At 43.3% G+C, this 27,835-nt stretch overlaps 1 protein-coding gene across 5 annotated transcripts in view; it reads right to left on the bottom strand.

Annotated features, from left to right (window-relative positions):
• Window positions 1–559: 559 nt before the first annotated feature.
• The window catches only part of SORCS1 (sortilin related VPS10 domain containing receptor 1), a 562,053-nt gene continuing 534,777 nt past the window's right edge, over window positions 560–27,835 (bottom strand). Inside the window, exons 24-27 of one of the 5 annotated variants that reach the window (XM_027596987.2) lie at window positions 18,900–18,999; window positions 4,059–4,164; window positions 3,776–3,936; window positions 560–1,962 (exon numbers count right to left, since the gene is read on the bottom strand). In XM_027596987.2, the coding sequence (XP_027452788.2) occupies window positions 1,898–1,962; window positions 3,776–3,936; window positions 4,059–4,164; window positions 18,900–18,999 (432 nt within the window). In that variant the 3' untranslated portion in view covers window positions 560–1,897. Of the gene's footprint in view, window positions 2,243–3,775; window positions 3,937–4,058; window positions 4,165–18,899; window positions 19,000–27,835 lie in introns of all 5 variants that reach the window. The other 4 variants (XM_027596989.2, XM_027596992.2, XM_027596991.2 and 1 more) reach the window with 4 other exon arrangements.

Genomic DNA, 27,835 nt, shown 5'->3' on the forward strand with positions numbered 1-27,835 from the left:
CGGGGCATCCTCAACCACAAAAACTTCTGTCTGATTCACTTCTGACTGCAGCTTTGCTACTCTTCGCCTGCCTGAGCTACACAAGGGCAGGGATGGCCAGGATCTTTGGGACATCCCCAGGATCACCAGGACCCTCTTATCGACTGTGACTGGCCTGGGAACATGGCCAAGCAGGAGGCTGCTTTCTCTGAATGGCTTTCAAAACTGCTTTCTCCTGTATTTTAGAGTGGGCTTTGCCTAATTCATAATCCTCCAAGGGCTTCTGCTGAACACATTTTTGTTTCCTTCCTTCTCTGGACCTTCTTTCATCATTGCCCTGGGCAAATGAGGATTGTTCATGCTCTGAGCCAGTCTGCTTTAGACATCTACCTCCTCCCATGTAAGTTTACTAATTTTTCCTTTGCCAATACTAGGATACTCAGAGATCAGAGAGCATACCTGGGAGATGTCAGGGACCATCCCACATCATCAAAATCTTATCCTAATGTAAGACAAGACCTCCATATAGTCTCAGACTTTTTGACACTCTTAAATATTAAATCCATTAACCTGTTTCTTCTTCTGGTTAAAATCAGTTTTATTTTACAAGTATTTTTACTGTATTGTGTGAGAACAAATACTGGGTAATAGCAACCATTACAGAAGGAAATTGCCCTGCCACATAGTAACACGTTCAAAACATTTCTCACAAGAATATTCTGGAATCTGCACACGAGATTTTTGTTAAGGTGTGAGAATACCACTATTCATCTGTATGCTTTCTTTTCCAGTGTACATGGCCAGGTTTGAATTGCTTTGCATACATCAACTCTTTCACACACTCTGCATGTTTCCAGGTGGGAAAAGGCAAAGCTATTCGGAAGAGGCAGGTTCTATAGGAGGGGACAAAGGATACACGGAGCCGAACCCTGCAGGGCAGGATGCAGCTGGTCAGTGTGTAGGGAAGTTGGCATGCTAACAGATCAGAAATGTGTGGGTGGTGGGGGGCAAGGCCAGCAGAGACCAGGCCAGTATTTAGGGAACACTGAAGTTAATGTCTAGAATCCAGTGACATGTTTGGAAGGAAAAAGTAGGAGTTGAAAGACAACTTGGAGACTGGAAGGAAGAGGTACAAAGACATCAACAGATCATGACCACACATGGATAGCAAACAAACGGGGAGGCCAGACAATGGGGAGCTGGGATTCTCTCTTCTACGTAAGTTGGGGGGCAGGAGTAGAAAAGCTACGAGGGAAAGCCTTGGCGACGGGAAGAACTGAACAGGAAACAGAGATCCACTTCGGACATGCTTGCCCCACTGCCTGCCTTCCCTAGTCTGCCTGCGTATGTGGAACTTCACCTCGCTCCTTCGTCCCTGTGGCTGCACAGAATGCAAGAACGCAAGCAGTCTCGTGGCCACGGCTGGCCACCGAAGCTACCAGAGATAACTTAGAAAAGAAACAGGGACAGAGAAACAGCTCAGGGTTTCACACTCCTGTGCATGTCTTTGTGTCTTATGAAAGGCGCTGGGGTGGCTAATCCCCCCCATCAGCCTCTAGTGCTAAAATAGCTGTTAAGTCGAGAGCCAAGAATATTTCCAAAAACACATGCAGATTTCCTTGGCCTCTATATGTTATGAATTTTCTACAAACACGACCGATCAGAAAAAAGAGAGAGAAGAGGAAAGGGGGAGGGGAGTGTTTTTCCATTAAAATAGAGCACCTGTACACTGCCCCTCCACGCATGTTCTCAAGGTACTGTCCACATGCACAGGCTTAAAGCTAAAAACCCTTGTTGTCTGTGTCTGAAGAATTAAAAAGTCCCGATGCAGTGAGTGTTTGTTTGTTTGTTTGTTTGGATTTTGATAGTTTTTTATTTTATTTGTTTGTTTGTTTTTGTTTTTACTGGCGTCCTCCATTCAAACATTTACATAGGTAGGGATTTCTTTTGTGCTTTGATTCTCAGCAACTATGGAAATACTTCCTGGCAAAATAGGAAACAGAACAACAAAGGAAAGAAAAAAAAAAAACAAAAACATCAAGTTAGTGGTCATGAAGGATGGTGCACTTGACAAGAGCGAAATTCTTTCCTGATCAGCAGGTCGCCTGTAGCCTTTGGGGGTTTTCCTTAAATTGCAAATTGTGCCCCAGCAGATCCCCGCTTTGGCGTTGAAGGTGGAGTGGCGTGTCTTGCTCTTTGCAATCGGAGAGATGAGTCACCAGGTTGAGTAGAAGGGGAGGGAGGGGAGGGTAAAGCTACTCTCCTAAGAGAAAACGTGTGACACTTACTCATTTAATGACACTGACAATGGAAAGGTGTCAGAGACTGTGCAGTGTGCTGCCGGATGCTCCTGGTGAAGGAGGGATTGCTACTTTAATAAAGTCAACAGCGCTGTGCTTCATACCCCGTGGAAATGGGACTGAAAATCAAATGACCCACAAAAATTCACTTAGAAGCTTTAGAAGTAAATAGGGTGAACGCTTCTCTGGACTTGAAGACAGAAAAGCCTTTTTCTTTTGAACCTAAAGCAATTACACATTTATCACCCTGTCTCCCCAAATAAAAGCCAGCACGCTGTGAACATCGGACCCCAGATGTGGCTCCAGCTGGTATTATTACGTCCAAGACAAGCCAGGCCCTGCACTGAAATCTCACCCAGTACCATCACAGAACTCTTCCACATCCACTTAAAGAGAGGCTTTTGTTTCCATTTAGGTGCTCCTTTCCCTTTCTAAGTAACAGATTAAAAATCTTAGGTAGCGGCCTTCTAGAAGGTTTGGTATTCTGACATTAGAGTGAGGCACGGATGGTTATCTAGTAATGTTTCCGTTTCGGTCAGCAATGTAGGATTTGAGGTGGCAACACTACAGCTTCAAGTCCCGACACCAACAGACAGGAGGAAACAAGGCCAGCCACGGATCACAATGGTAGCTCCACGGGTTTGTCTAACTCCCTGGAAATTTTCCTCCGCCATAGAGAGTAGGACTTAGCAATTATGCCTGAGACTCTAGACCTAGTGGTTGGATTCCCAGCATACTTTGCAGGCAGAAAGAGAGAGAGCTCTACTGATATATGGTAAGGTCCACTGTAAGACTTCTGGTAGGGGGCAGGTAAAGAGGAGGAAGAAATCTGCCCATCTGCTCTGTAACAGGCTAACCCTTCAGGGGTCTCTCTCAGGAAACCTCACTCCTGGGATGTTCTGCAAACGTTCTGCCTCTTGTCCTCAAAATTCTCAGGTTCCATGTTTCCTCGGGGGTGGGGGGTGGGGGCCAGTTTTAAGATTCCTGCTAATTAAAAAAAAATCCCAGGGCAATCAGCTTGGCCCTCCTCTATTCTGTCTCATGACGTCACTTCTCTATAAGCATTCTGGAGCAATTTGCCCTCCAAGGAGTTGTCTCGAGGCCAGGCGGGTGGCCTACCCTGTCATTCCCTATGCTGCCTGGCCCTCCACATCACCAGACCCAGCCTCCGAGGCCTCCTTCTTGCACATTGTTAGAGCCAACACTCTGCTCTTTTGCCCATGAACATTTTGAAGCCCCGTATTTTGGAGCAAGAGATTTTGCAAAAGGTGGAATAAAGTCACAAGAGAGAAAAAAAAACACTACATAGGAGCAAGAAGGCTTCCCCCCCGCCCCACTCATTCCAATGGAAGGAAGCAGGGAAAGAGACATCTTAGCCGTTTCTCTCAGGAATGTTAGAGCAGGAGAAAGTGGTTACGTCAAGCCAGAAAGGGGTTAGACAGAGTCAGCCGTTGACTACCAGGCTGAGCAGCTGATGGCTACTGGGAATCATTTACCTATGAGCTGGCATTCCACCTTCTCATCTATCAGTTGGCCAGGCCTCCTTAGTTCAGTCTGAGGGATATGGGCCCTGCTTTCAGTGTGACTGACCCGACTGACCATCTCTCGTTCTTTCTCATTCTGCATCTGGGCATAAACATTAATCCCCGGGATCTTCCTAAAACATTAACAGACAGCATCATTGCTATGCACCAGAGACATACATCACGGCAACACGTGCTTCCAAACCTGTCAGGGAGAAGGAAGGGGGAGGGGAGACGTGGACGGAGGGCCACATACCTTTTAAACTTGTAGATGACGAACACGGCCAGCCCTACAAACACCACTGAGAGCAGCATCAGCATGGCGGATCCACTGTGGGTTGGAGTGAGGTCCACCAGTGGGGCTAGGGGAGAACACAAGGCACGGTCATGGGCAGAGATGCGGGCACGTCTGACTCCATAAGATGCTGACGCTCTTCATTCACACAGAGCCATGGTGAGTCCCAGGAAACCACGGCGGGCCTATGCACAGATGCGTGTCACATGGGTGGCATGGGTGGGGGGCAACTGAGCCTGCCCCCACCCCCAGAACATTCCAGCTGGCTTATTTGGGAAGTGCAGTGGGGCCCTGGAGCCAGACTGCTCGGATTCCAGGCCTGCGCTAGCACGCACTGGCCCTGTGCGTGATTCTAGGCAAGTGATTTCACCTTAATGGGCTTACGTGGTGAGAGAATAATAGTGCATATCTCATCGGGTCTGTGTGAGGACCAGGTGAGTCCACGTATGTAAAGCACTGAAAACAGAGGGGGACACACAGGAAGTCTTCCTTAAGTATCAGCTGTGTTACTACTGTTGCTGCTATTCTATTTGATCAATATTTATCAGACTATAATTATTAATTTTTCCTATTCTTTGAGTGCAAGCTTTTCTCACACTAAGCAACGCACATCACCAGAAAAAGCAACAGGAATATTCTTATGAATGATCTGCCATCTCTCACTCCTGTCCCTGCAAGTGTCATGTGAGACAAAGGGCTGGAGGGTCATGGAGCACGCTTATCTTTTGGGCACACAGGAAACTGACAGCTAAGTGAGTATTTTACAAGAGCAGCCTCTGTGGTGCAAGCAGAGGGGTGTGAGACCCGATGTTGTCTCGACATCGATGTCCCAAAGCCCTGAGAGCAGCTCGTGCCAGGAGACACCAGGAGGCACGGAGTTCTCCTCTTTGCATCCATAACAAATCCTCCTCCCTGAGTTTATCCTTAGACCTTAGCTCTCGGGACCATCTCTCTCCACCTCCAAATCCCCCGACTCAAGGCTCCTTCTGCTCTGTCTGGTTACTGTCAGGTTACGTTCCAGCCACTCGATGCAACTGGAGAGCATGTTCCAGACACCAAATAGTTTTGCCGGGAAACAGGTCAAACCTTCTTTCTCAGAAAACAGGTTTAGTTGTTTTAGTAGAATCAGCTTTTAGGAACAGGGAAATTAAGCAACCCCTGTGATTCTCTCTCTCCTACATCAAGCAGCGCTTATGCCTTGCAGGGCCCGTGGGTGAGTCCGTGTGTGAGGAGGCCGCAAGGAGACACCCAAGGCTCCCGTGCTTCCAGGTCAAAATGAGAAAAATAAAAGTGTCTTTCATTTACTTAGGCAAACACAGTGCCATTAGCAAAGGAGTCCAGAAAACCTTCAGAACTCACACTGCAATTGGTAGGATGTCACCAGGGAAGGGAACACCTTCCATTTTTCATAGACATTATCGTAACTGATTTCCACAAATGGAAGGCAGGGCTGTGACCTCCGCTGAAGAGATAAGAACAGTGAGGCTCTCACTGGCTAATGTCCTTCCAAAGGACTCGAAACTAGGAAGTGGAAGAACAAAGATTTGAACCTGAGTCCTACCACACACACACACACGCGGAGCTAATTTCAATGGAAGATACCAGAAATTTAAAAACATATTTCTGAGAGTGGGGATTAGGGCTAAAACTACAGTTTTAGTGCGAGAAGCAAATTAAATATTATCAAGTCTTAGAAGGACCAGTTAGAATCATAAAGCGTGCTGTCTTACACTTGGGTGACACGTGTGTGTACATACATATGCATATGTGTGTGTTTACACACATGGTACATGTGTGTAAAGAAATGTACCCAGCACCTCGCTTCAACAAACATCAACCTGCAGACAATATTGTTTTATTTTTATCCCCCACCAGTCCTCACAACCCCGACCGCTGGATTATTCTGAAGCAAATCTTAGCCATCATGTAATTCCATCTGTAACTCTAAAAGATAAGGTCCTTCTCTCTCTTGACAATTATCACAATACTGTTATCACACTCAAGGAAATAAAAATGGGAAGCTATTTTATAGGTCATCTCCTAATGCAAACCCTTAGTTTGACAGGGAACAAAGGCAGGTTCAGGGACGGGCCTCTCTGTTTAGGATGGTTAGAGGCAGGTTAGCTTTATTAGCTAAACTTGTAATTCCTAGCTGCCTGCTCTGTCAGAATAAGCAGAGAGCAGTGCTATGGAGTAACCACGAGCGATACTAAGCCTGCTTGAAAGGGTTGGCATTTGAAATAAATGGAAAACTAAAGAGAGGAAATTGCTTTGGCCAGGCTCTTGCTAAAAGAGAAAGCAAACACACACACACACACACACTCACACACACACACACACACATTTCCCTTCTCTTCCCTTCCTTGGCCTCTTTCTCCACATCACAAGTTTCTGCCATTCAATTCTAAATCATTCCTACTTGAAACATCATTCCTACACAAGGGCATTAGCACTGGTAAGTAATTAGCATAGTATTTTGGGAAAAGGAGCTTCTGTGTTCTGAGAGCTAAAGCGCGGCTCTCTGCTCCCCATCTGTGCACCGCTTAGTCTCAGAGGCGGGCCAGCCGGCCGAGCAGGTGGAGACCGGACGCCACTGCCCCGAGTGTTCCGCGGAGCTGCTTGCTGACCTGCCCTGAATGTAAGCGGACCGGTTACCGCTGCTCACAGCGGCCGCTGCCTTACCTTCGTGTGCCCGACACTTAACGTGCGTTTGAGTGTATTCTGCTGAGGATGGAAACTTGTGATAAATGGGCTTTAGCTGGTTGTGTGGAATTAGCATAAATTAATCCCTCTCCAGTTGCAGCCTAAACGAGGTAGACGCGTGAAGGAAAATGCTGAGCGGTTTATTTGTCCTGATCCACACAGAGTAAAGCATGGATAAGACCGTACTGTAGGTGACTCCCCTTTCTTTCTTCTTCTTTTTTTTTTTTTTGTTTAAGAGAGGGAGTGAGGGAGGGGTGGAGAGAGAGAATCTTAAGCAGGCTCCATGCCCAGCACAGAGCCGGATGTGGGGATCCATGCCCAGCACAGAGCCGGATGTGGGGATCGATGCCCAGCACAGAGCCGGATGTGGGGATCCATGCCCAGCACAGAGCCGGATGTGGGGATCGATCCTCAGGACCCTGAGAGCATGACCTGAGCCGAAATCAAGAGTCGGACACGTAACCGACCGAGCCACCCAGGTGCCACTAACTTCACATTTCTAAGTGTGGGTGAGGGCACACACTGTTTCTGAAATCCTGGGAGGACTAAGAAATGCACTGAATTATTATGTTCTATTCATGAGGACCCAGGTTGGTTATAACAACAGCAATGCTTACGGTAAGGACAACAGTCTTCCTGTGAAAAGTGACTGGAATATATAAATAAATGCTTACAGGCTGTGCACATGAGAGCAGTCTCAGAACTCCATGTCTGTGGTCAAGAAATTGATACAGCCCCCTTTGAGAATCAGATTCTGAGTCTGCCACTTGTGGGACTTAAGTGACTTAAACTGAACCTCAGGTTCATCATCTGCATAATGGAGGTAACACTAAATGATTGTTCTAGAAAGTTGTGAGAATAAAACAAGATGGGATCTTTATAGCACTTGGCATAGTGTCCAGCACATAGGAACATGCTCAGTATTTCTTTTTTTTTTAATGTTTTATTTATTTATTCATGAGAGTCAGAGAGAGAGAGAGAGAGAGAGAGAGAGAGAGAGAGAGGCAGAGGGAGAAGCAGGCTCCCCGCCCAGCAGGGAGCCCGATGCGGGACTCGATCCCAGGACCGTGGGATCATGACCTGAGCCGAAGGCAGACGCTTAACCATCTGAGCCACCCAGGCGCCCCCATGCTCAGTATTTCTAACACTGTCATATCATTGCTATCATATTCTACAGAAAACAAGCCCCAAAAGATGACAAAAGGGTTCTATGGTTAGATAATTTTGGGAAATGGTATGTACAGTATTCCCCATCTTGGAGATTTGCAATGCTTATCAGTAACAGAGTTCACAGCAGTCCTTGGGCACCTGGGTGGCTCAGTCGGCTGGGTGTCTGACTCTTAGTTTCAGCTCAGGTCATGATCTCAGGGTTGTGGGATCAAGCCCTGCCTTGGGCTCTGCACTAGGTGTGGAGCCTGCTTGGGATTCTCTCTCTCCCTTTTCCACTGCTCTTCCCCTGCCTCTAAAATAAATAAATACATCTTAAAAAAAAAAATTCACAGCAGTCCTGCAGGAAAGAAATTCATTAAACTCTACCATAGTGTCTCCCAAACTCATATGGCCACAGCCCCTTTCCAGACCAAGGTCCCACACAACATGCTTGAGGAAAAGCTTTACCCTGCGTACCACTTTTCCCTTTGCTGCAGCCTTGCCCCTTTGTTTGGTTTATTTCCAAGTTGTAAAGTCAACAATAAGGTGGCATCACCTGGTGCTCTTTGTATTCACTCTCATTCCAGCAAAAGGACTTTCTTGGAGAATTTCTACCTGCACTAGTACTCTGAAACCCTGAACTACATTTCTAATTCATTTCTACATTTCTAATCCAGAAGTTAGCGTGGTCAAGGAACTTACAAAAGCAAGTTTGCCAAATCTTGAATTTCTTTTTGACTCTACTGCCTCCAAAGCAGAACTATACTGGGCTTCAGTTACATGCCTGGAATATCACAAAATCCATGTGCTCTGAAATCTCTTTTCCAGAAATTAAAGTGATATGGGAATGGCACAAACAATTTATTTAGAAAACAGAAAGAGTGGGGCGCCTGGGTGGTTGAGTTGGTTAAGTGTCTGCCTTCAGCTCAGGTCATGATCTCTGGGTCCTGGGATGGAGCCCCACATCAGGCTCCCTGCTCAGTGGGGAGTCTGCTTCTCTCTCCCTCTGGCCGTTCCCCAACCTCTCTGTCTCAAATAAATAAATAAATAGATAGATAAATAACATCTTAAACAAAAAAAATAAAAGAAAACTTTAGAAAGAGCAAAAGGTTTTCATTTACAAAGCACTCTTTCTTGGCCAACAGGCCTGTCAGTTCGAATCCAAACCCAATCATGACAGTCTTAAGGCCTGCCATACCCTGTTGGGATAAAGCCATGATCCAGCAGGACTAACAGCCAGACAGTGTGAGAACTCCAAGGAAGCTCTAATGACGAGTGAAGCAGTGCTGCTAGTTTTAAACTGAAGATGAGTCTTCAAGAACATCCAGTCATGGAGTTTAAGTCACTTGGCCAAGTAATGACAACTCTGGGTACCTCAAAGACCAAACTTATCACTGTAATTGACAGATAGGAAGAGAAAGATGCATTTTGATTTTCTAGGGTTGAAAGTCAACAAGACATCCTGCTTACCTTGGAAAGTGTTTCTCAAAGTAGAAGTTTACAGACTACCTGAATCAGAATCACCTGGAGAATGTGTGAAAATGCAGTCTCTTAGGCTTCACTTGAGAAAAAAAAAAAACTATGTCTCTAAGAATCAGTCCCAGAAATCTGGACATGTAACACACTACAAATGTCATTGTTATGCATACCAGTTTGAGAGCACTGCATATTAGGTCCCACCTACTATCATTCCTAAAACATCCAGTCCTTATCTTTAGAGTGTGGCTGACCTTTACATTCTCTGGGTCACTAAAAATAAAACAAAACAAAAAACACACCCTCTGATTACTCATAGTACCTTAATCTGGTTATGACTTCAGGAGAGCCTGCTAGACTTCCTTAAAGCATTCAAGTCTCCCCCAAGAGAGTGCTCAGCCTTGTGGAGATTGATTGTATTGCTGGATCAATTCTCTACCTCCATCTGTGTCCAAGCCTTCTACAATTTGAGTTTGAAGCTTTTCGTACCACCAAGTGAAATCTGTTTCCTCATCCCTTGAATCTGGGCTAGGGTGACAACATCATGTGGCCATGGAATGACATGAGAATGAGGGTGTGCCAATTCTGAGCTTCAAGGCCTCTGCACTTTTGCTCTCTCTCGGAATCCTGTCATTGTCACGTATGAACACATCCAGAGTAGCCTGATCAAGCATGACAGACCATGTGGAGGAGAACTTAATTATCCTAATCAAGGCTGTTCTAGAGCAGCCTAGAGCCAGCAGATGCCCAACACCTGGGGCAGCCCAGGTAAGACCAGTAGAACTCCCTACCCAAAGATCAATAGCTGATTGCAAACACACAATGAGCACAGGCAGAACCAGGACCATCCAATTGATCATAGACTCAACAGCAATAATAAATGCTCACCGTTAAGCCAGTGAATTTCTGGGTGGTCTTTGTTACACAGCAATAGCTTACTAATACCTTCTCTATCCAAAACTCTTCTCTTTCAACTGGTTAAATATCCAATTAGCAATTCTTATGTCTGGGCTCTACATTACTCACTTCTTGCTATGGATCTCTGCCTCCTCACTTCTTGCTATGGACCTCTGCCCCCACTGGCAGGGAGGCAGGATATAAGTAAGATAATCCTAACTATTCTAAACCAGAACACTTTACTAATGAAAAGGAATGCAATTAAAGTTTATGCACACACTATAGATATAATCCAGAACAGTCCTCCGTCACTCTAGATATACGAAACTTAGTGTCTAAAAGGTAGCTTGACCTACGTTCTTGTGTCTTGTCTTTTACGTGTGTTCTCCTGCCTTCTGTTTCCTGCCAGTTTCTCTGGACTATGTGCCTTGCCTTCCCCTTGGGGAACTGTATCTGGTGCATCCTAACTACTTATTACTTCTACCTATGTCCAACGTGATGCATGTTTGTACCCTGTCTCTGAATGGTTCATCTGATCACTCCCCCTTGACCATTTTTCACCCAAGAGTTCCTAGAAACACCTCAGGCTGGGCCAACTCAGGCCAGTTACCACGTAGATATTTAAGGCTTCTTTATGGGCCCAGAAAAATCTTAGAAAAAAAACGATGAAGAAAGAATCTATTAGAAGCTAAAGAGCAACCTCAGTGCTGGCCCCTGGTATATTTATGAAAGTATCACATCATATAACTGCACTGGGGAAAGGGGTATGTTTAGATATCTTGGCATCTGTTCTTACTTGCCATAACACCATAATGGCTTAGTAGTTGTTGGAAGCCAATGGATCCACATGATGTGAAACAGCCTAAATATTTGCAAAGGAAAAAAAAAAATATATATATATACACTTATCTGGGGCAAAAAAGTAGAAGAAAGGAAAAATACTACTAGGATGACTTTATTCACAAAGGCTTATAAATGATAACTGTGTGGATAACAAGGCAACCAGAGACTAAAGGGACAGATGAATTTATTGGCTGTGGAAGAATTTCACTAGTATTAATTTCATCCCTAAATGGAAAATGCTATTGCAACAATTTATTTCACTTTACAGTTCAGAGGCCTACAACTCCACAATGTGGCATCTGCATCCATAATGATGTGGCTTAGATTATACTGTATTTTTTAAAGCTTCTTGACTAATGCTAATTCTGCCTTCAAGTGGAAAGGATCTTTCTTAATGTGAAACTGTCAGGCAGAATTCATGATGTATCCTGACCTAGGCTGAAATTCTGGTTCCACATTTACTCATACATATCCAAGGGTAGCAACTGAAGCCCGGAAATATTAATTCTCTAATATCTCTGTGATAGTATCTTTTTATTACACCAAAAGAAAAAAAAAAAGAAAGAAAGAAAAGAAAAGAAAAAGAAAAAAGAAAGAAAGAAAAAAAGAAATTGAACCAGTCAGCAGCAACCGTGGAGGGCCAAGATCACACAAGATAACAGTTTTATTAAAAACCCACACATACCCTTGACAAAGGACAGCTTTCTTAAACCCAACAGCTTAAATCAGGTGACTGGTAGCAGACAGGAGGGGGTAGGAGGTTACTGTGTATTAATTTTTTTTTAATTCAACCTGGAATTTGAGGCTCTTCCTTTGAGAAGTATTAACCTTTCACATTTTTTTATCATATGTATCCAAAACTCTGAAGAAGCCGAGGGTTGAAGGGCACCCTGATTCTCTAACACATGCAAAACTACAGTGAGATGCAGATGTATCATTTTCTGCTCACACTAGCACATTAATAGCATCTAGATAATATAATTTGTTCAACTTTCATAAAACTCATGGCTATTCAATTACATCTGCCACTAAGATTCTAGTTCACACTTTAATCATTTTTCAACTGCCTCACGGCCACAGCTCTTGGCTGGCCTTTGCCATTTGTCTAGATTATGGTTGGAGGAGATCTCAGATTCAGAGACATGTTCCATTTTTTTCCCCCCTTCCTCCCACTGTCATCTACCCATTCTGCCAATTAGGTTGGCTCCAGATAGGTGGAAAAATTAGATTTTAATGTTTATTACTAATTTCCTCCTACACTTAATATCACAATATCACCCTTCTTTTTTAATGCATGCCTCTGTTTTAGTGGATGCCCTGAGCTGTAAATTGGATTTACTGCTGGTGACAGACACGCGTGCATGCACCTCCCCTTGTTATGCAGATGGAGTTGTGTCTGTGCAATGTTCTACTCGAGTGGTTTGTGAGCCTGGGGACAGGTGTGGCTGTATCTGCATCATTGGGGGAACTTGTTAAAAACGCAGATATCCACGTATCACTCCTTGAGATTCGGATTCAGGGTATGTACAGGGAGTCCTGAAAAATTTCTATTTTCGTGAAGCTGCCGAAGTCACCACCATGTAGAGTAGGGTCAAGAACAGCTGCTTTATCGCTGGGATAGTCTACATGGGCTTGTACAGAGTCTTTCCAACCCACACCTGTTTTGAGGGAAGGATCAGTTCCAGCCCTTCTAGCTCTTCTAGGTCCTCTGTGGAGCAGCCCCTACCACCTTAATTTCAGTTTATTTATCCAATAAACCACTCCTGTGAAATGCAAATCATCCCCATAGTGCTGTTGTTTGTTAATTTAGTGTGAATCAATCCGGTTAGGTGTTGTGCTCTCAAATAAGATGTCGGTGTTATCCCTCGCTTGTCAGCTGAGTAACTTTCATTCTCATGCAGGGCCTCACCTCTTCTACCTTGAAAGAATGACACATTTTTAAGTTGCTTTCCCCCTCTTCCACTCTCAAATATAATCACCAAATTTACTCATGACCATGGGTCCTCACAGCAACAAAGATACAGAGTGTGAAGTAGCTTGAAAGATTTGTACCAGCAATTAGGGCTTTGATCTATCCACTGTCAGCAGACCCCTCCAACCCAGGAACCTGCTAAAAGGTAGTAAATCAAAGCTCTGAGTTGAATGTATAGTCTCCTCCTGGGATCACCTGAGTTTCAACCTCTTATTTCCAGCCTCAAGGTGGGGTTTTCCACTCCTATGCTTTATGACATCAAACCCAACATGAACCACTAATGTGTGGCAACCAAAAAAGAGGCTCCTACTTCTAAGTCTCCATCTCTATCTCTTGCCTCTTGGGTTGAAAAGGTCTTGTAAAATGCATAGATACTTTGTTAAAAAGAGAAAGGATGATTGACTGTTGCCCAAACTTATTATTATTATTTTTAAAAGATTTTATTTATTTATTTGAGAGAGAAGCATAAGCAGGGGGAACGGCAGAGGGAGAGAGAAGCAGACTCCCCGCTGAGCAGGGAGCCCGACAAGACACAGAACTCTAATTTTTCTTCAATCTATTCATTTCCCACAATGTGTATATAAACAACTATAATACTTCCTGAAGGGATACCTGACATAAGAAAAACACTGAGATGCATTTTCCTCAGATGCTTATTGGATACAGGAAGGCAAGGCTCCCCTCACCAGTTGTTTAGTAAGAAGCAGCATGTCATGGAGCAGGTTAACAATTGAATAAATTGAACCTAAAGGTTAACTGAGGGAACAGGATTTTGAATCTATCTCTGGTGGTTATAAATTGATTACACATATAATTATTTATAAAAGCCATAGTTACTGAGCACCTGATATGTGCAAGTTCTCTGCCAGGTACAATGGTTACCATCATCATCATCAGACAAATACAGGTTTTAAAATCCATGTGAGTTCAGAGAAGGGAGAGATGATAATAAAAGTAAAAGTAGTAAAAGTACTTTTTTCTAGTGAAGTCTCTAGAAAGACACCATGGAAACGCTGGCACTGAGTTGAGCCTTACAATACAAAGGGGAGCTGGAGAGAGGTGGCGAATGGGGGAGGAATATTCTGCTTGGGAACAGCATGAGCAAAGGTACACTTCAGTCAAAACACCAGCGTTTCTAGTCTAGGACCCGGCTTGATCGATTTCTACCCCTTCTTCCCACTCTTTGGGCTGTGTAACGTCATGGCCTTTGTCCGCTAAAGTGTTGCTTTAGGATACTTTTGGTCCCCAAAGCCAAGGACAGCTATAGCTGGTCACAGTCCTCCCTCAACTTCTCCTTAACAGCTTCTCATTCTCACCCTATTCACATGTAGCTTCAAATCTCTTTTTTCCACAAAGAGAATTTCAGAAACAACGTTGTTGAGTGGCTGAACTCTCCAGAGGAACTGAAGAGAAAGGGAGAGGCACAGGAATCACTAAGAACAAAACAAGGACTGCGTTCAAAGTTGAGCTCAGTGTAGACACCAAAGCTAATGAATTCCCAGGTAGAACATGGGGCGAACAACCTAAATCCAGTCAGTCTCTAATGACATTCAGACCTAGAAGTGCTTACCTGCAAACAGGGAACTGAATTTGAGAAACAAAACAAGGCCGGTAAATTCCTGAAAGGAGACAGGTCTTTTTCCTTGGAGACAAACCAAATTATGCACTGCCTCTCTCACTACCAACACACTCTGGCTCAAACATTTTTAAAAGAAGGCTGTTGAACATCTGCTGGGCAATTAATGGAATGCAGCAGCGTGCTGTAATGGTCCCTGGGAAGGTATTAGCAATCCTGCTTATGAGACATGAAATGTTGCAAACCGTGGTCCTTTTTCCTTTTTTTTTTTTTTTAATTTTTATGTCCTCCTGCCTGCAGGGGGGATGAAAAGAAGGGAAAGGGAGTGAGGTGGAACTTCGGCATCAAATACTCTTCCTCACTGTTTCCTGTTTCCTCTTTTCCCCACTTACCTTCATCCCTCTCTTCCTAGCCAGCCAAATAGGAATGTGCTGATTCTAACTCAATCAAAGAAAGTGTGGCAAGTGTCTCAACCCACTGATCTCCCACCCAGTGTGCCACGTTTTCTGTGTGAAAGAATTCACTCTAGTGTCTTGGTAGACACAATCTACTACTCTGTTCAAATAGTTTACAGCAATCAGATGGCCAGGGCCGACTCAGGGACACTCTCCAGATGGCCAGGGCCGACTCAGGGACACTCTCCAGACGGCCAGGGCCGACTCAGGGACACTCTAAGGGAAATGGATACCTCACATATTTCACTTCCTCACCAGAGGTACCAAAGAGTGCCCATCTTTACATAAACCTTGTCTTTTGTCGTGATGGTCAGGCTGAGAGCGATGCCACACCTGTGGGTAGGGCCAATTTTGCCACTCTTATGAGGAACATGGCAACACTCAACACAGACAAAGTTTCCAATTCCATTATTCTGTCAGCCCTTGATGTCCTCTCCCTTTACTCTTCAAACTCGAGCTGATTATTCACATATAAGTCTACATCTACTGCAGTCACTTAGCCAGTCATGAGAGGAAGATCAATAATGCCAGTTGGTCAAGGTTCGGAATTATCCTGCCAAAGAAGAACCCTGAACAACCCACAATGGTTGGAAGTCAAAGACTTTTTTCACTTTCTCCCAATTGCCTAGTCTAACACTGGGGTTTTGCCTCAAACTACTTTTTAATTTTACTCTCTTGATAATCTTGCATCATACTGATCTGCGCTGTGGGGAGTCTTCAAATCTCGGCAGGTTGACATGACCTCCCAGTAGCATACCTTCCTTTAGCCATCCCCTCTTCCCAGAGATCTGAGTCCTGTTCCCCAAGCCCCCAGCGATGGAACGAACCTTGAACATTAACTGGAGAAGTTCCACATCTTCCCAACTTTGCCATCTGGAACTTACATTGGTGGAATTAACGGTTCATGGTTACCGCGAATGGACTTTCTTTCCCACGTGGAACGATGAATCCCACACAGATGGCTTCGCATGCCTTGGCTGTATCCATTTCCCTGGCCAAGCCCTGGCTAAATCAGTTTCAGCTAATTACCACTTTTTTGACCTCTGTTTTTTTTTTTTTAGCCTGATCCCAGCTCTACCAGTTGCCATTATAGGAAACTTCCTTAAGTAACATTTGAAATTAGGTTTCAAATTCAGCAAGATATTCTGAACCATCTCTGGAGTGTGATGTGAAAATCAGTTAAATAAAAATCAGGCACATAGAATAACTGATGGGAGTATGGGAGGAAGCAAAGGTGTGAAATGCAGGTGGCCTTCAGAGCTGGAGGAGTGGGGTTAGTTCTCTAATTTAACCTAGATGGTCCCCTTTCCAATAGAGGCCCCTGGTAAACAGTAAGGGAGTTTTTTCTAATAAATCAAGCTACTCCACGGCAAAATATGTTGCCTGAAGATAGTGTTCATTTAGAAGTTGCGCAGCTGTAAAGCAAATTTTGCACTACAAGGGATGGGCTAAGTTGGCCACTTCCCTTCAAATCCAGAATTCAGTATGCAACATCAGGCTCAGCTGTTTTTAACCTCTAAACTGAAAGAGCACAAGTAGCTCTAGCTATTATAGGAGGGGACGATAAGGTTCAGTCTGCCACCTCAACAGGTTGGGCTGTCGAATTAATCAGTAAATCTATTTAAAACAATTTCAGGTTGTTAAACTTGCCACTCATGTGAAAATTTTGTCGGTGGCTTGGCTATCAGGATGACTACAACTGATGTTCTTATACTTTGTTTTCTGGTACAACGAGCCATGTGTAATTGCCACGTGTCACCACCATTCACCAAAGACCAAAGGTCAACCTTTTGGTGGAAACTGCTAATCTAGATCATCAAATGCCCTGAGATAACTTGGCAGCTTTCTTTCATGCCTTAGGCTTAAAGGTTTTTCTCCATAGGTCTTGCTTAATTGTTCTCCATCATTTTCTCAATTTCTTTATGGCATTTTCATCAGCAATACAATTCGGAAAGTAGCATTTGTTAATTTGTTCCCTGTATGGCTTTCCCCAGGGATGGAAGCTTCATGAGGGCACAGACTCTATCCTATGCTGAGGACATTGCTTGGCTCAGAGTAGGCAGGCACTCTAAATGCCTGTTCAATGGATGAATTAGGATGGCAGGCTGGAGAACACAAAACCAGCTCTCCTCAATCCTCCTTGCTCTTAAGAGTCATCTTCTTCAAGGGATACTCTGAATCAGTCACACCTCCATTTAAACATCTTGATGGCTTCCCAGAGCCCACCAAATTAAGTACAAACTGCAGCCTGGCATACTTCCATGCTCCTCTTCCATATCCCATGCTCACAACAGTGACTTTTAAATATTTATTTTTAAGGCAGTGGGAATTTTTCTAAACAAAATATTTCATGAAACGTTAATAAACAAAGAAAAAAATATATGATCCAAACAGAAAAGGGCCAAGCAGCCAAACTGCTTGGCCTTCCTCTAGACCTAGGCACACCTCTGGAATCTCCAGAAATCCAAAGAATGGAGGTGGGAACTGCTGCTCTTTGTTTCCACTTATTCAGGCTCCCCAAAGCCCTGGAGACTTTCACACTCCTTCCTTGGGGTTTTGGTGCTTGGAATGGTCTCTTGAGGTCAATCCTTTCCATCTTTTCCCAAAGACCATCTTCTCCATGAAGCTTTCCCGTATCATTATGAATACACACAGTTCCTTTCTGCTTTAAATTTCCTATACAACTTTGATTGTTAATAATAAAAAAAGAAGGGAAAAATAGTTTACTATGTGCCAGAAACTACTCTAAGTGCATTGCCTGAATTAACTTCATCCTCACACAATCCCATGGACATAGGTGCTAGTGCCATTTCAAAGCTTCCAAGAAGTTAAGTCTCTTCTCAGGGTCTATCTGGCAAGTAAGTGAGGGAGCTAAGACTGAAACCAATGATCTGGCTGCAAAGTATATCACCTCTCTATATAAGCATTTATTCATTTTACTCATGAGATGTCCCGCCATTGCCCATTTCCTGCACCTCACCACACCGCCACGACTGTTACCATCCAACTATGCCACACCACAATCAGATTTACGGTTTTTGAGGTGAAAGACCATTTCCTGTTAGCCTTTGTATTCCATGCAGCACCAACACTATACTCTGAAAAAATAAGTACCCAATAAATATTGTTAATTTATTGTTAATGTAACACAATAATATCTGTTTCTATACACTGGGAATTATCTGAGTTATCACTGAGATTTCTACATAGCCTTAGTAGGAGGACCCCCCCTCCCTCCACCTTGTCCAGGTGAAGAGACAGAAGCTTAATGACACTAAGATCGTGAATGACCCACTCAGGGTTTATCTTGGTTATGGTCCTGTGCAATGCCTAAGTCCCAGCTATCTCTACTCATTATCCCAAAACTTAAAGAAAATCCTTTATAACATAAATAACTGAAAATAAGGTGTTGCAGAAAGATCAGAAAAAAGTTATTTGTAAGGTTAACTTTATTTTCAAGACTTCTGTTGAGAAGGATCATGGCATCATTTGAGGAGTATGTATTTAGGTGATTCCCTGACAGTTTTTGCCAGTGACTAAGTAGGAAAGTCTCCTTATTCTGCTGTGTTACGGGTCCCCATTAGGGCAAAAACGCCAAGTAAGGGAACCTCTAAAGACTGGTGATCTTCTTTCTCATTAGCAGTGCCATCATTTCATCTATGCCAAAAACGTGGATTGGGATCCCCCTTTGCTAGGGCGACCAGCTGGCAGCCAGGGACCTGGAAACTGACCTGCTGTTAAGTGGGCTGCGTGGACAAGGATTTGGACCCCGGGCTTCAGCTCAAAGTGCACCGAGTTTTGGTTGAGCTTGTGGATCAGCAGCTCTGATATCTGAAAGAAGAAGTGTTACAGTGAGTGCCTCCAAAATTGCCATGCCAACAATAAACAAACGTGCGGAGAAATATTTACTGTAGTTACTAAGGCATCCTCATGTTATGCCTGTGAATTCTATAAATGAGTCTTGTATGATTTTGAGTTTTTATTCCAGAATACGCACACATAGTGATTTTTAAAGCATGGCCCGAGTTTACATCCTAATTGCTACAAAATAGGACAAACTATTAGTAAATACAAACATTTCTGCTCTTAAAAAATTATCCTGTGTTATCCTAGAAAAGTCACCCCCAGTTTTTTGAAAGAGCATTTGTTATACACAAAACCTAAAAGAAGTAATTATGTACACTTTACACATTCTGGTGAGATTGGTATGCACTAATTTTACTTCTTGAGAGTAGACTCCATCTTATTCCTCTCTGTGCTTCTTTCCTCTTACCCTAACTGTACCCTGTGGCTTTCACGGAATAGATACTTTATGAATATTTATTGAACGGTAAATGTAGTTCCACTAAAATAATAAATTATACAGTGGAAACAAACTGTAAACACAATCTCAGTGATGCATTGGCTGATCCTTGTTTCCTGCTTATGGACATTAGCTAAAACACTCCCCAGGCTGACACCTGTGTACAGGGTAGACCTGTGGGATTCTGGGCCATGAAATACCAAACCCCAACAAAGGGCAAAGAACCATGTTTAGGTAGTAACAGCATAAGGACGGGTTTGATAGAAAAGGTAAACCTCTGTTCTGTTCACTTGTTTAAAGTAGAAAATCCAGCTCAATTTTCTTATCCTTCTGAGCAATTTCTGAAAAGCTATCAGGGAAAATCATGCTCCTATTATTTTTATCTGGACTCCTTACTTTATTTTTAATAGTCTAATCATCAATTTAATATTTTATTTAATAAGCTATTTAAGTCTAGTTAGATGCTTTCTTTTCCTTAATTAATTAATTTTTTATTTATTTGAGAGAGAGAGAGACAGCGAGAGAGGGAACACAAGCAGGGGGAGTGGGAGAGGAAGAAGCAGCCCTCCCGTGGAGCACGGAGATGGATGTGTGGCTTGATCCCAGGACAGTGGGATCATGACCTGAGCTGAAGGCAGGCGCTTAACGACTGAGCCACCCAGGCGCCCCTAGTTAGATGCCTTTCTGACCACCATTTTTTTTTCCTTTTATAAAAATTTGTCCAGTTTCACTTAGCCTACTGAATTGCCAAAATGACACCTTTGAATGATCTTTTTATCAATTAAGCAGAGCCTGATGGCTTTGTGTTGAAGCAGAGAGTCCCTGGTAGACCCCCTGATGGGTAATGGAACTGAACTGCCTTGCAGATGGACTTGTTTGCTTAACAACAGGAACTTGGGATGACTGTCAGTGACCTGCAGTTGAGCACCTGGGATCCAGTGCAAGCTCAGCATCTCAAATGCCTTCATTTGGCATACCATGCAGGAAAACAAGGTTGTGATACAATTATGTTGAAAACAACTTTCTCCTCTATATTAGGCTCTATATTACTCTTTTTCCTGGGCACTGGGAATCTTCTGGAATGCTCCAGGTTTATAGGAATAGATCTCTAGCACAGACTGTGCAGAATGTTTTTCCTGTGTGATCTCTAAAGGGTTGCAATGTATAGGTTCCTATTCTATCTTACAATTTACTTGGTAAGGTCTTTATGGGAATCTGACAGGATTTTTAGTAGAGGTCAATCAGCAAGGTTTTTGCTAATGAAACCCAGAAATGTGTGTGTGTGTGTGTACATATATACCATATATATGTATACACACATCATATATATGTGAAATATACACATTTACATGTGCATATATATATGTGTACATATGCATATATATATGTACACATATGCATATATATATGTGTACATATCTACATTTATATTTGCAGAGGAATATTTTAACTCAAATGGGAAAGACTTGTCAGAAGTAATTAATGAATTGCCCTGTTTTGCAGAGTCCATCATGTGGCCAAAAGGGAAATATGTATTTGCAAGAGAAAGACTTCTCTCTTTCAACCAGTTGAAGTGATATTTATTTCTTATTCCTGAGGATGTTTTTTCCTCAAGTGAGAGGTATAAATAACTAAACCAGAAGAAAGTGTTCATCAGAAAAACATATTTCTAATTTATAATCTCCAGGAGAGTTCCTTGTGAAAATAATTAACTTCCCGGATTTGTTTTGGTTTATAACATTGCTTCACTGGATTTATCTGTATCATTTACAAAATTAAGCAGGCTATGCCAAAATAATCTGGTAGCAGAAAGTATGTTTCATGTATTTAACTTGCATCAAAGGACATGCAGTAAAGAACACGTATCTATGGGAAAGAAATTATGCACAGAAACAAAACTAAATGAAATGTACATTGCATACAAGCATAATCTCAATTAGAACCATGTAATTCTCTACTCAAATAAATGAGTACAAAATTGTTGACAGATTTTCACAATTTTAAATGTTTTTCAAGCCATTTGCAGAATTGTTTATTCTGTATTTTTCTATCACGAGTTGTTATATATTTTATATAAAATATACATAAGTATATATACCATATATATAATATATATGCATTGAACACTTTATATTGGCAAAGTTGCCTATTTCTCAATATTTTTCTAACATAGCATGTCTTAGGTATTACTGCTGGTATCTCCATGGAAAGGACCATGGAGCTTACAGGACCTACCTAAGTTTACCCAGTTAATATTTGAAGAGTTGACACCAGACTTCAGTTTTGTTTGACTCCTAATCCTGGGGCATTTTCATTAAAAACATTTTCCTTGAACCAGCTGACAAAAAGAGAGAGCAAGAGATATATGGGAAGAGGGCTGGCTGAGCAGGTTTAGGAAATTAAAAAAAAAAAAAAAAAAAAAACACCACTGCAGCATTTCATTAATTATGCTGCCATCTCTTACTCATCTGTGAGGCGCACTTGTAACACCAGTCCCAGGTCAGCTGCCCAGTACGAGCTGCACCAACAGGCAACTGCCAACCCTCTCCCCTGGACCGCCACATTCTGCTCACCAGTCAATATAATTTGTACTGATCGGGAGAGACTTTGGCTATGAAAGGAATGGAATGAACTGGAATCTGTAGGGCAGGTGGCTGCAGCCTAAATGGGAAGGACAAAACCTTGCATGATAGAGACTAAGTGGGGTAATGTGTGACTGCTGGGACACTGAACTTGTTGGAGCCAGTTCAATATATTTATTTTTCTTTCTCTGTCCAGTGAAAGTGTGTTGTCTTAGCAAATTGCACGTACCCTTTGTGATGTTAGCCCTCTCCTGCTGCTCTCCCACACAGTCCATTTTCTATTCTCTTCCTAAATAATCATGACCAATGAAACAACATATTATTCTTGGTATCTGCCCATTGGTGGACTTGGCCAGGGATTCCAGTGCAACCCACACTTGCCTTGAAGTACCAGTTAAAAACACAGTGGGGACACAAGAAAAACACTTGGAAAGCTCCCATCAGCACGGAGTAGTGGGAGGGACCTGCTATAGGGGAAAACACCAATTCTCTTCTGTATGTTCTTCACAAAATATAAAATTTAAGTACAGCAATCAGAACAGGCTAGGTTAGGCTGGGGTAACAGGGTTAAAGGCTCAGAGGTTTCCAACAATGAAGGTATATTTCTGGCTCATACTTCATACCCAGTGCAGGTGGGCGTGGTGCTGTGTTCATTATGGTCACACAGGCTGGTGTAACTGCCCCCCCCACCGCAAATGTTTCTGTCCACAGAACCACAGGAGGGAAAAGGAGCCCTCAAGGGTCTACAACGGGTATTTGAATACTTCTGCTTACAAGGAAACAAATCACTTCTGCTCCTAGCTCATTGGCCAGAATCAGTCACATGGTTCTGCCCAAAGAAGAGGCCCATGGGTACCAGCCTACGTGTATCCAGAAGGAAGTGAGCTGGAAATAGTCAACAGCAGTGATGGTTGCCACACAAAGAATACATTTAATGCTGAAAAATTTTTAATGAAACCAATAGGAGAAAACACACTCTCAGATTATAAGAATGAAAAGTGTCAAATATTGAAACATGAAAAAAGAGAATTTAAGAACAGAGCAGTTGGTAAATTTATGAAACATACAGGCCAAGAAAGTGGTACAAGGTGAAACTATAGATGGCAAAATGGTCTTTGGCAGATTGATCAGTGATAAAGCTGCACTGGGCCAAAATACTAACGTTTATCTCTGAAGTTGGCAGGAGGAATGCAAACCCTACTGAACATAAATAGCATTCTGGTGCCATGTTCAGAGATACTTGCCTGCAATGATCTTGGAGCTGACCCACCAGATCACTCCTGATCCTGTTAAATTATTAAGGTCTTTTGAAATAGCAGTTGAAGAATCTTCCTTTTGGATTCAACAAAGGAAGAGCTTTCCCAATTCATACAACATATTTTTTGGATAAAATCATGGGGAGGGCAACAGAACCAAACACTAATTCCAGTTAACACTAGCTTACCCAATTCCCTTCTTTCTTAACACAAAAGAATCGTCTTGATTAAAGTGCCTGAGAAGTTTCCTGGGTGATATAATGAAGAAACACATTGGCTATACATATCTCCTTCCCGGTATTCCCCATCATCAGCTCTAAATTTGTCTCCCTTGGCCATATTCCTTCCAGTACAACTCTTACCTAATCACCTTTCAATTATAGTTTCCTGCTTTAATGATCTTCCTTGTGAACTCCAGGTATTTGTACAATCCAAATCCCCATGTTAAAAAATTCAGACAGGGTAGATTATGTGGGTAATCGTTTGAGATTATCAATTATAGTTCATAATGAATCTTTATTTCCTTAAAATGCTGCCAATAGATGGTTCCATTTTCAGAGGCTCCCTTCCTTTCTCTGGATTTTGGATTCTCCATCGGTCAAAGGTATATGGTAACAAAAACAGCCAAGGAGGAAATTCAGTGATGGTGGTTGACATTTTTTCCATAATCTTTTTGTTTCTTTTTCAATGTTTTCATGCCCTTTAAGGATTCTGCAAGACAACATGTAGGCTCCCTATCTCTCCAGCACAGTGTCACAAAGACCCTCAATAGAACATGGTGGTCTCTCCTCCCTCCAGGAGAGCCAGATATAAATCTGCTCCCCTCTGAGGACTCCGAGAGAAGCAAGGGAGTAGAGGCCAGAGGCGGGGGAGCTGGCGTTGCTCCAGACCTGAGCAGTTGGGGCAGCAGGATGTGCTATCCCTGATGAGGCCAGCTAAGGGCAAGTGAGCCTTTTCTTACTCCCCAGAGATCTGAAATAAAGACTGGTGGAACCCTCCCAGACAGAGGTCACTTGATTAACCCTGCCCACGTTAGCCTGATAACAGGGTCAAGTACTTTCTCACTGTAAGGAATTTTCAATTTATTTCACAGACAAGATAGCTTGATATGAGCCTGCCTGGCTGCTCCCCTGGGGAAGCTAAGGGAGGAGAGCCAAGAGCCTTTTGCTGGGACCTCACCCTTGCAGTTTCCTGGGTCCGTTTAGCCAGGGTCCCACTTCTTCCCCTGCTGGGGGTTCTGTGTGGTACACTTACAAGAAAGGAGTTGGGCGCCTCGGTGGCGCAGTTGGTTGAGCGACTGTCTTCGGCTCAGGTCGTGATCCCGGAGTCTGGGATCGAGTCCCGCATTGGGCTCCCTGCTCAGCGAGGAATCTGCTTCTCCCTCTGACCCTCTTCCCTTCCCTCTCGTGCTCTCTCTCATTCTCTCTCTAATAAATAAATAAAATCTTAAAAAAAAAAAAAAAGAAAGAAAGAAAGGAGCCAGAGCACCAAGAGAGGGTTAAGGTCAGCCCTTCCCAAGTTCCATCTGGGATTTGGAGTTCAGACCTCTGGGAGGGAGGGGGCCGGGGCACATGGTGGGGAGCATTTCCTTCTGTTGTTTGCTTCTGCTCTGCATTCATTTAAAATTTCTGTGGAATTTATTACAAAGAGAGTCAGCTGCTTTTGTCTGCCCGGTGTTACTTCTCTCTCCCCATTTTTCTTTGAGGAACCATGTCCTCCATTCTCTGTCCCCTTGATTCTGGAGAGGCTTCCTGAGCCCCTGATCCAGGCGGCATATAAAACATCTGAGTTGTTGGAGCCAGCACACCGTCCCTCTGACTACAGGGATGATGTAAGAGATGTCCACTTCGCCCAGGCTGGGCTAGTGAGAACTGTCCACCTGGAGCTCTTGCGGTGCTCTAGGGAGACAGGCACTGCTTTTCCGATGAGGCTGACAGGCTGACTAAACAGAAGCCCGGGGCTCTGGTACCCATCCTTGCCTTCCTGCCTGCTGGCTTCATTCTCAGGCCGATTTCCCCATGGGGTAACAAAGAAAAGAGATGGAGAAGGAGGGAGAGAGGCGGGTATTTGGTGGCATTTTTGAGTGGCTCTGAATTCACTGAATGAATCCATGCTTGAACTGTGTCCTTGGACCTCCCCATTAAATAAGCTCATAGATTCACTGTTTTTGCTTAAACTGGTTTGAATTGGCTCTCTCTCAGTTGCATCAGAAATTAAAAGAAAAAAAAGATACAAAAACTCAAAATAAAACAATGCATTTCTTATTCATTTCCTGGTGCAGCAGCCTTGGTAATTTCAGGCCCACAGAAACAAAGTGGCAGCCAATCCACGTCTGCAGCAGGGCGGGGTGGGGGGCCACAGGCTTGAGTTCCTTGCAGAAACACAACTAGCATCTCATTGTCTTGAAGAGCTGTGTCACCTCAAGCAAGTCACTCCTCCGTGTCGGGGCCTGAATTCCCTCACTTTAAAGGGACTGAGTCAGCGAGAAGGGTCAAAGAACCCTCTTTGGTAGAAAACTACAGGTTTCCAATGGCAGCCCGTTTCACAATATCTCGACATGAGGCTCAGCTTTATATGTTGATTTTGTTACTGTATGTTTTAAATCAGGGTAAGAATATTCGCCACGACAAAGACACTCATTTCTTATGTGCCTGGTTTGGCATTTGTTTGGTTAGAGTCCTAGATAAGGTGGATGCACTTGCAATTTCCTTAAACAGACGTACAACGCTAGCCTGGTAGCTTGTTTTCCTTCATGCTGAAAATCCACATGAAAACTCTGATGGGGCTCCCTCACTCCTGTGTAGTCAACTCATGCACATTCCTTCTGTTTCTTATTGTTCTCGTTCTCTTCTTGATTTTGTATAATTTCATGCGGTCATCTTCTTCTTACTCCTGCCAGCCTCTTGCTTCCAATATGTGCCCTTGACTATACCAAATAGTCTCTTTCACAAGCTTACACTTCCCTTTTGCGTTTCCATATACCCTCTTCCTATCTCGAGATGGCCACAAATGTATCCATAATCTATTTATCACTTACTGAGCATTTACTAGGAGCCAAGTACTTTGCAGGTCATTTCTTGAATGTTCTCTCACCCTATGAAATGGGTATTATAGACTGCCTCACTTTGGCTGACTTACATAACTTTCCTAGTCCTAAATTACTTTATCTATAAATGATACAATGGATATTGGAGCTAAAACTAGAAACTTGGGTTTTATCTCTCCATTCCTGTGTTCTTATGTTTTTAAGATTTGATTTATTTATTTGAGAGAGAGAGAGGGCACAAGTGAGAGGAGGAGCAGAGGGAGAGAGAGAAGCAGATGCCCCACTGAGTACGGGGCCTGATGTGGGGCTCCATCCCAGGACTCTGAGATCAAGATCTGAGCTGAAGTCAGACCCTTAACTGAGTGAGCCACTCAGGTGCCCCACTCCGTGTTCTAATGAAACGGCTGGTCTCCCTACAATATGTGCCAAATGCTAAGTCACACAGCCTTCAAATCTGACTCAGGGGTTCATCAGTGACACCCGACGGCCTCAGAGACAGTCACTCAACTCTCAGAATGTCTTTGGAGGGGGGTAGTTGGATGAGAGAGAGAAGAAGGGAAATAAGAGCTTCAGAGAAGATACATTCCTACACAAGCAAAAGAAACTTTATAGAATATATCCCTCTTCTTCCCACATTTCTCAAGAAAATATCTAGAACTTTTAGAAAAAAAAAAAGATATTTTTAGATACTTTTAGAAAAAAAAAAAGGAAAGTATGAGAAACAGAGATGCCCAGATGATGTGATGCCTTGGAAATTGGCTGGTGCTAAGTGTGGACTCTCTTCCATACTTGAAAAGGTTATGATCTGGATTTCATGGAAGACTGATACGATTTCCAGGGGACGAATGACTGTACATGCTCATACCTCAAGCCCTTAGATACTCATCTACCTCCCCTGCAGGTTCTCAGCAATGCTGGGATAAGAAGCAATCCATTTCATTCTCCCACAAAGTTGCAGGTGCAGATAACAGTTTGTGGAAAACAATGGGGAGCTGAGTGCCAGGGCCGAGTGGGGTCAGATGCAAAACCGATGGACGACCTGCTGCGGGCTCTTTAATCACAGTTCACTAGGAGATGGAGTTCAACAGGGCTTTCCAGGACAGCTTTGTTCTTCATTACTTGCACATGGAGAAAATTACAGAGGTGAGCCTTCTGCCAAGTGAGAAAGCGCAGTTGAAAGGAGGGTGTGTGCTAGGAGGTGGGCCATGCTGTAATTCGGGGTTGTTGTTAATAAGGCTGTCATAGGAGGTTCTCAAGCCATCTTCAAAGACGAGAGATCATGTGACTAGATTACGGGCTCATTCTAAGCAAAGTGAAAAACTCCATGTACTGGAGGAGAAAAAGCCAATATTTATTCAGAGTCTGAGAAGAATCCTATTTTTAATCTTTCTGCCAGAAAGCACTGAGAAACCAAATTCATGCAGTTTCTAACGGGGTAACCAGACCAAGACTGATGATTTTAACTGAATGGATGATGAAG

This window comes from Zalophus californianus, chromosome 15, assembly GCF_009762305.2.
Source record: "Zalophus californianus isolate mZalCal1 chromosome 15, mZalCal1.pri.v2, whole genome shotgun sequence".
In the NCBI taxonomy this organism is placed as follows: Eukaryota; Metazoa; Chordata; class Mammalia; order Carnivora; family Otariidae; genus Zalophus; species Zalophus californianus.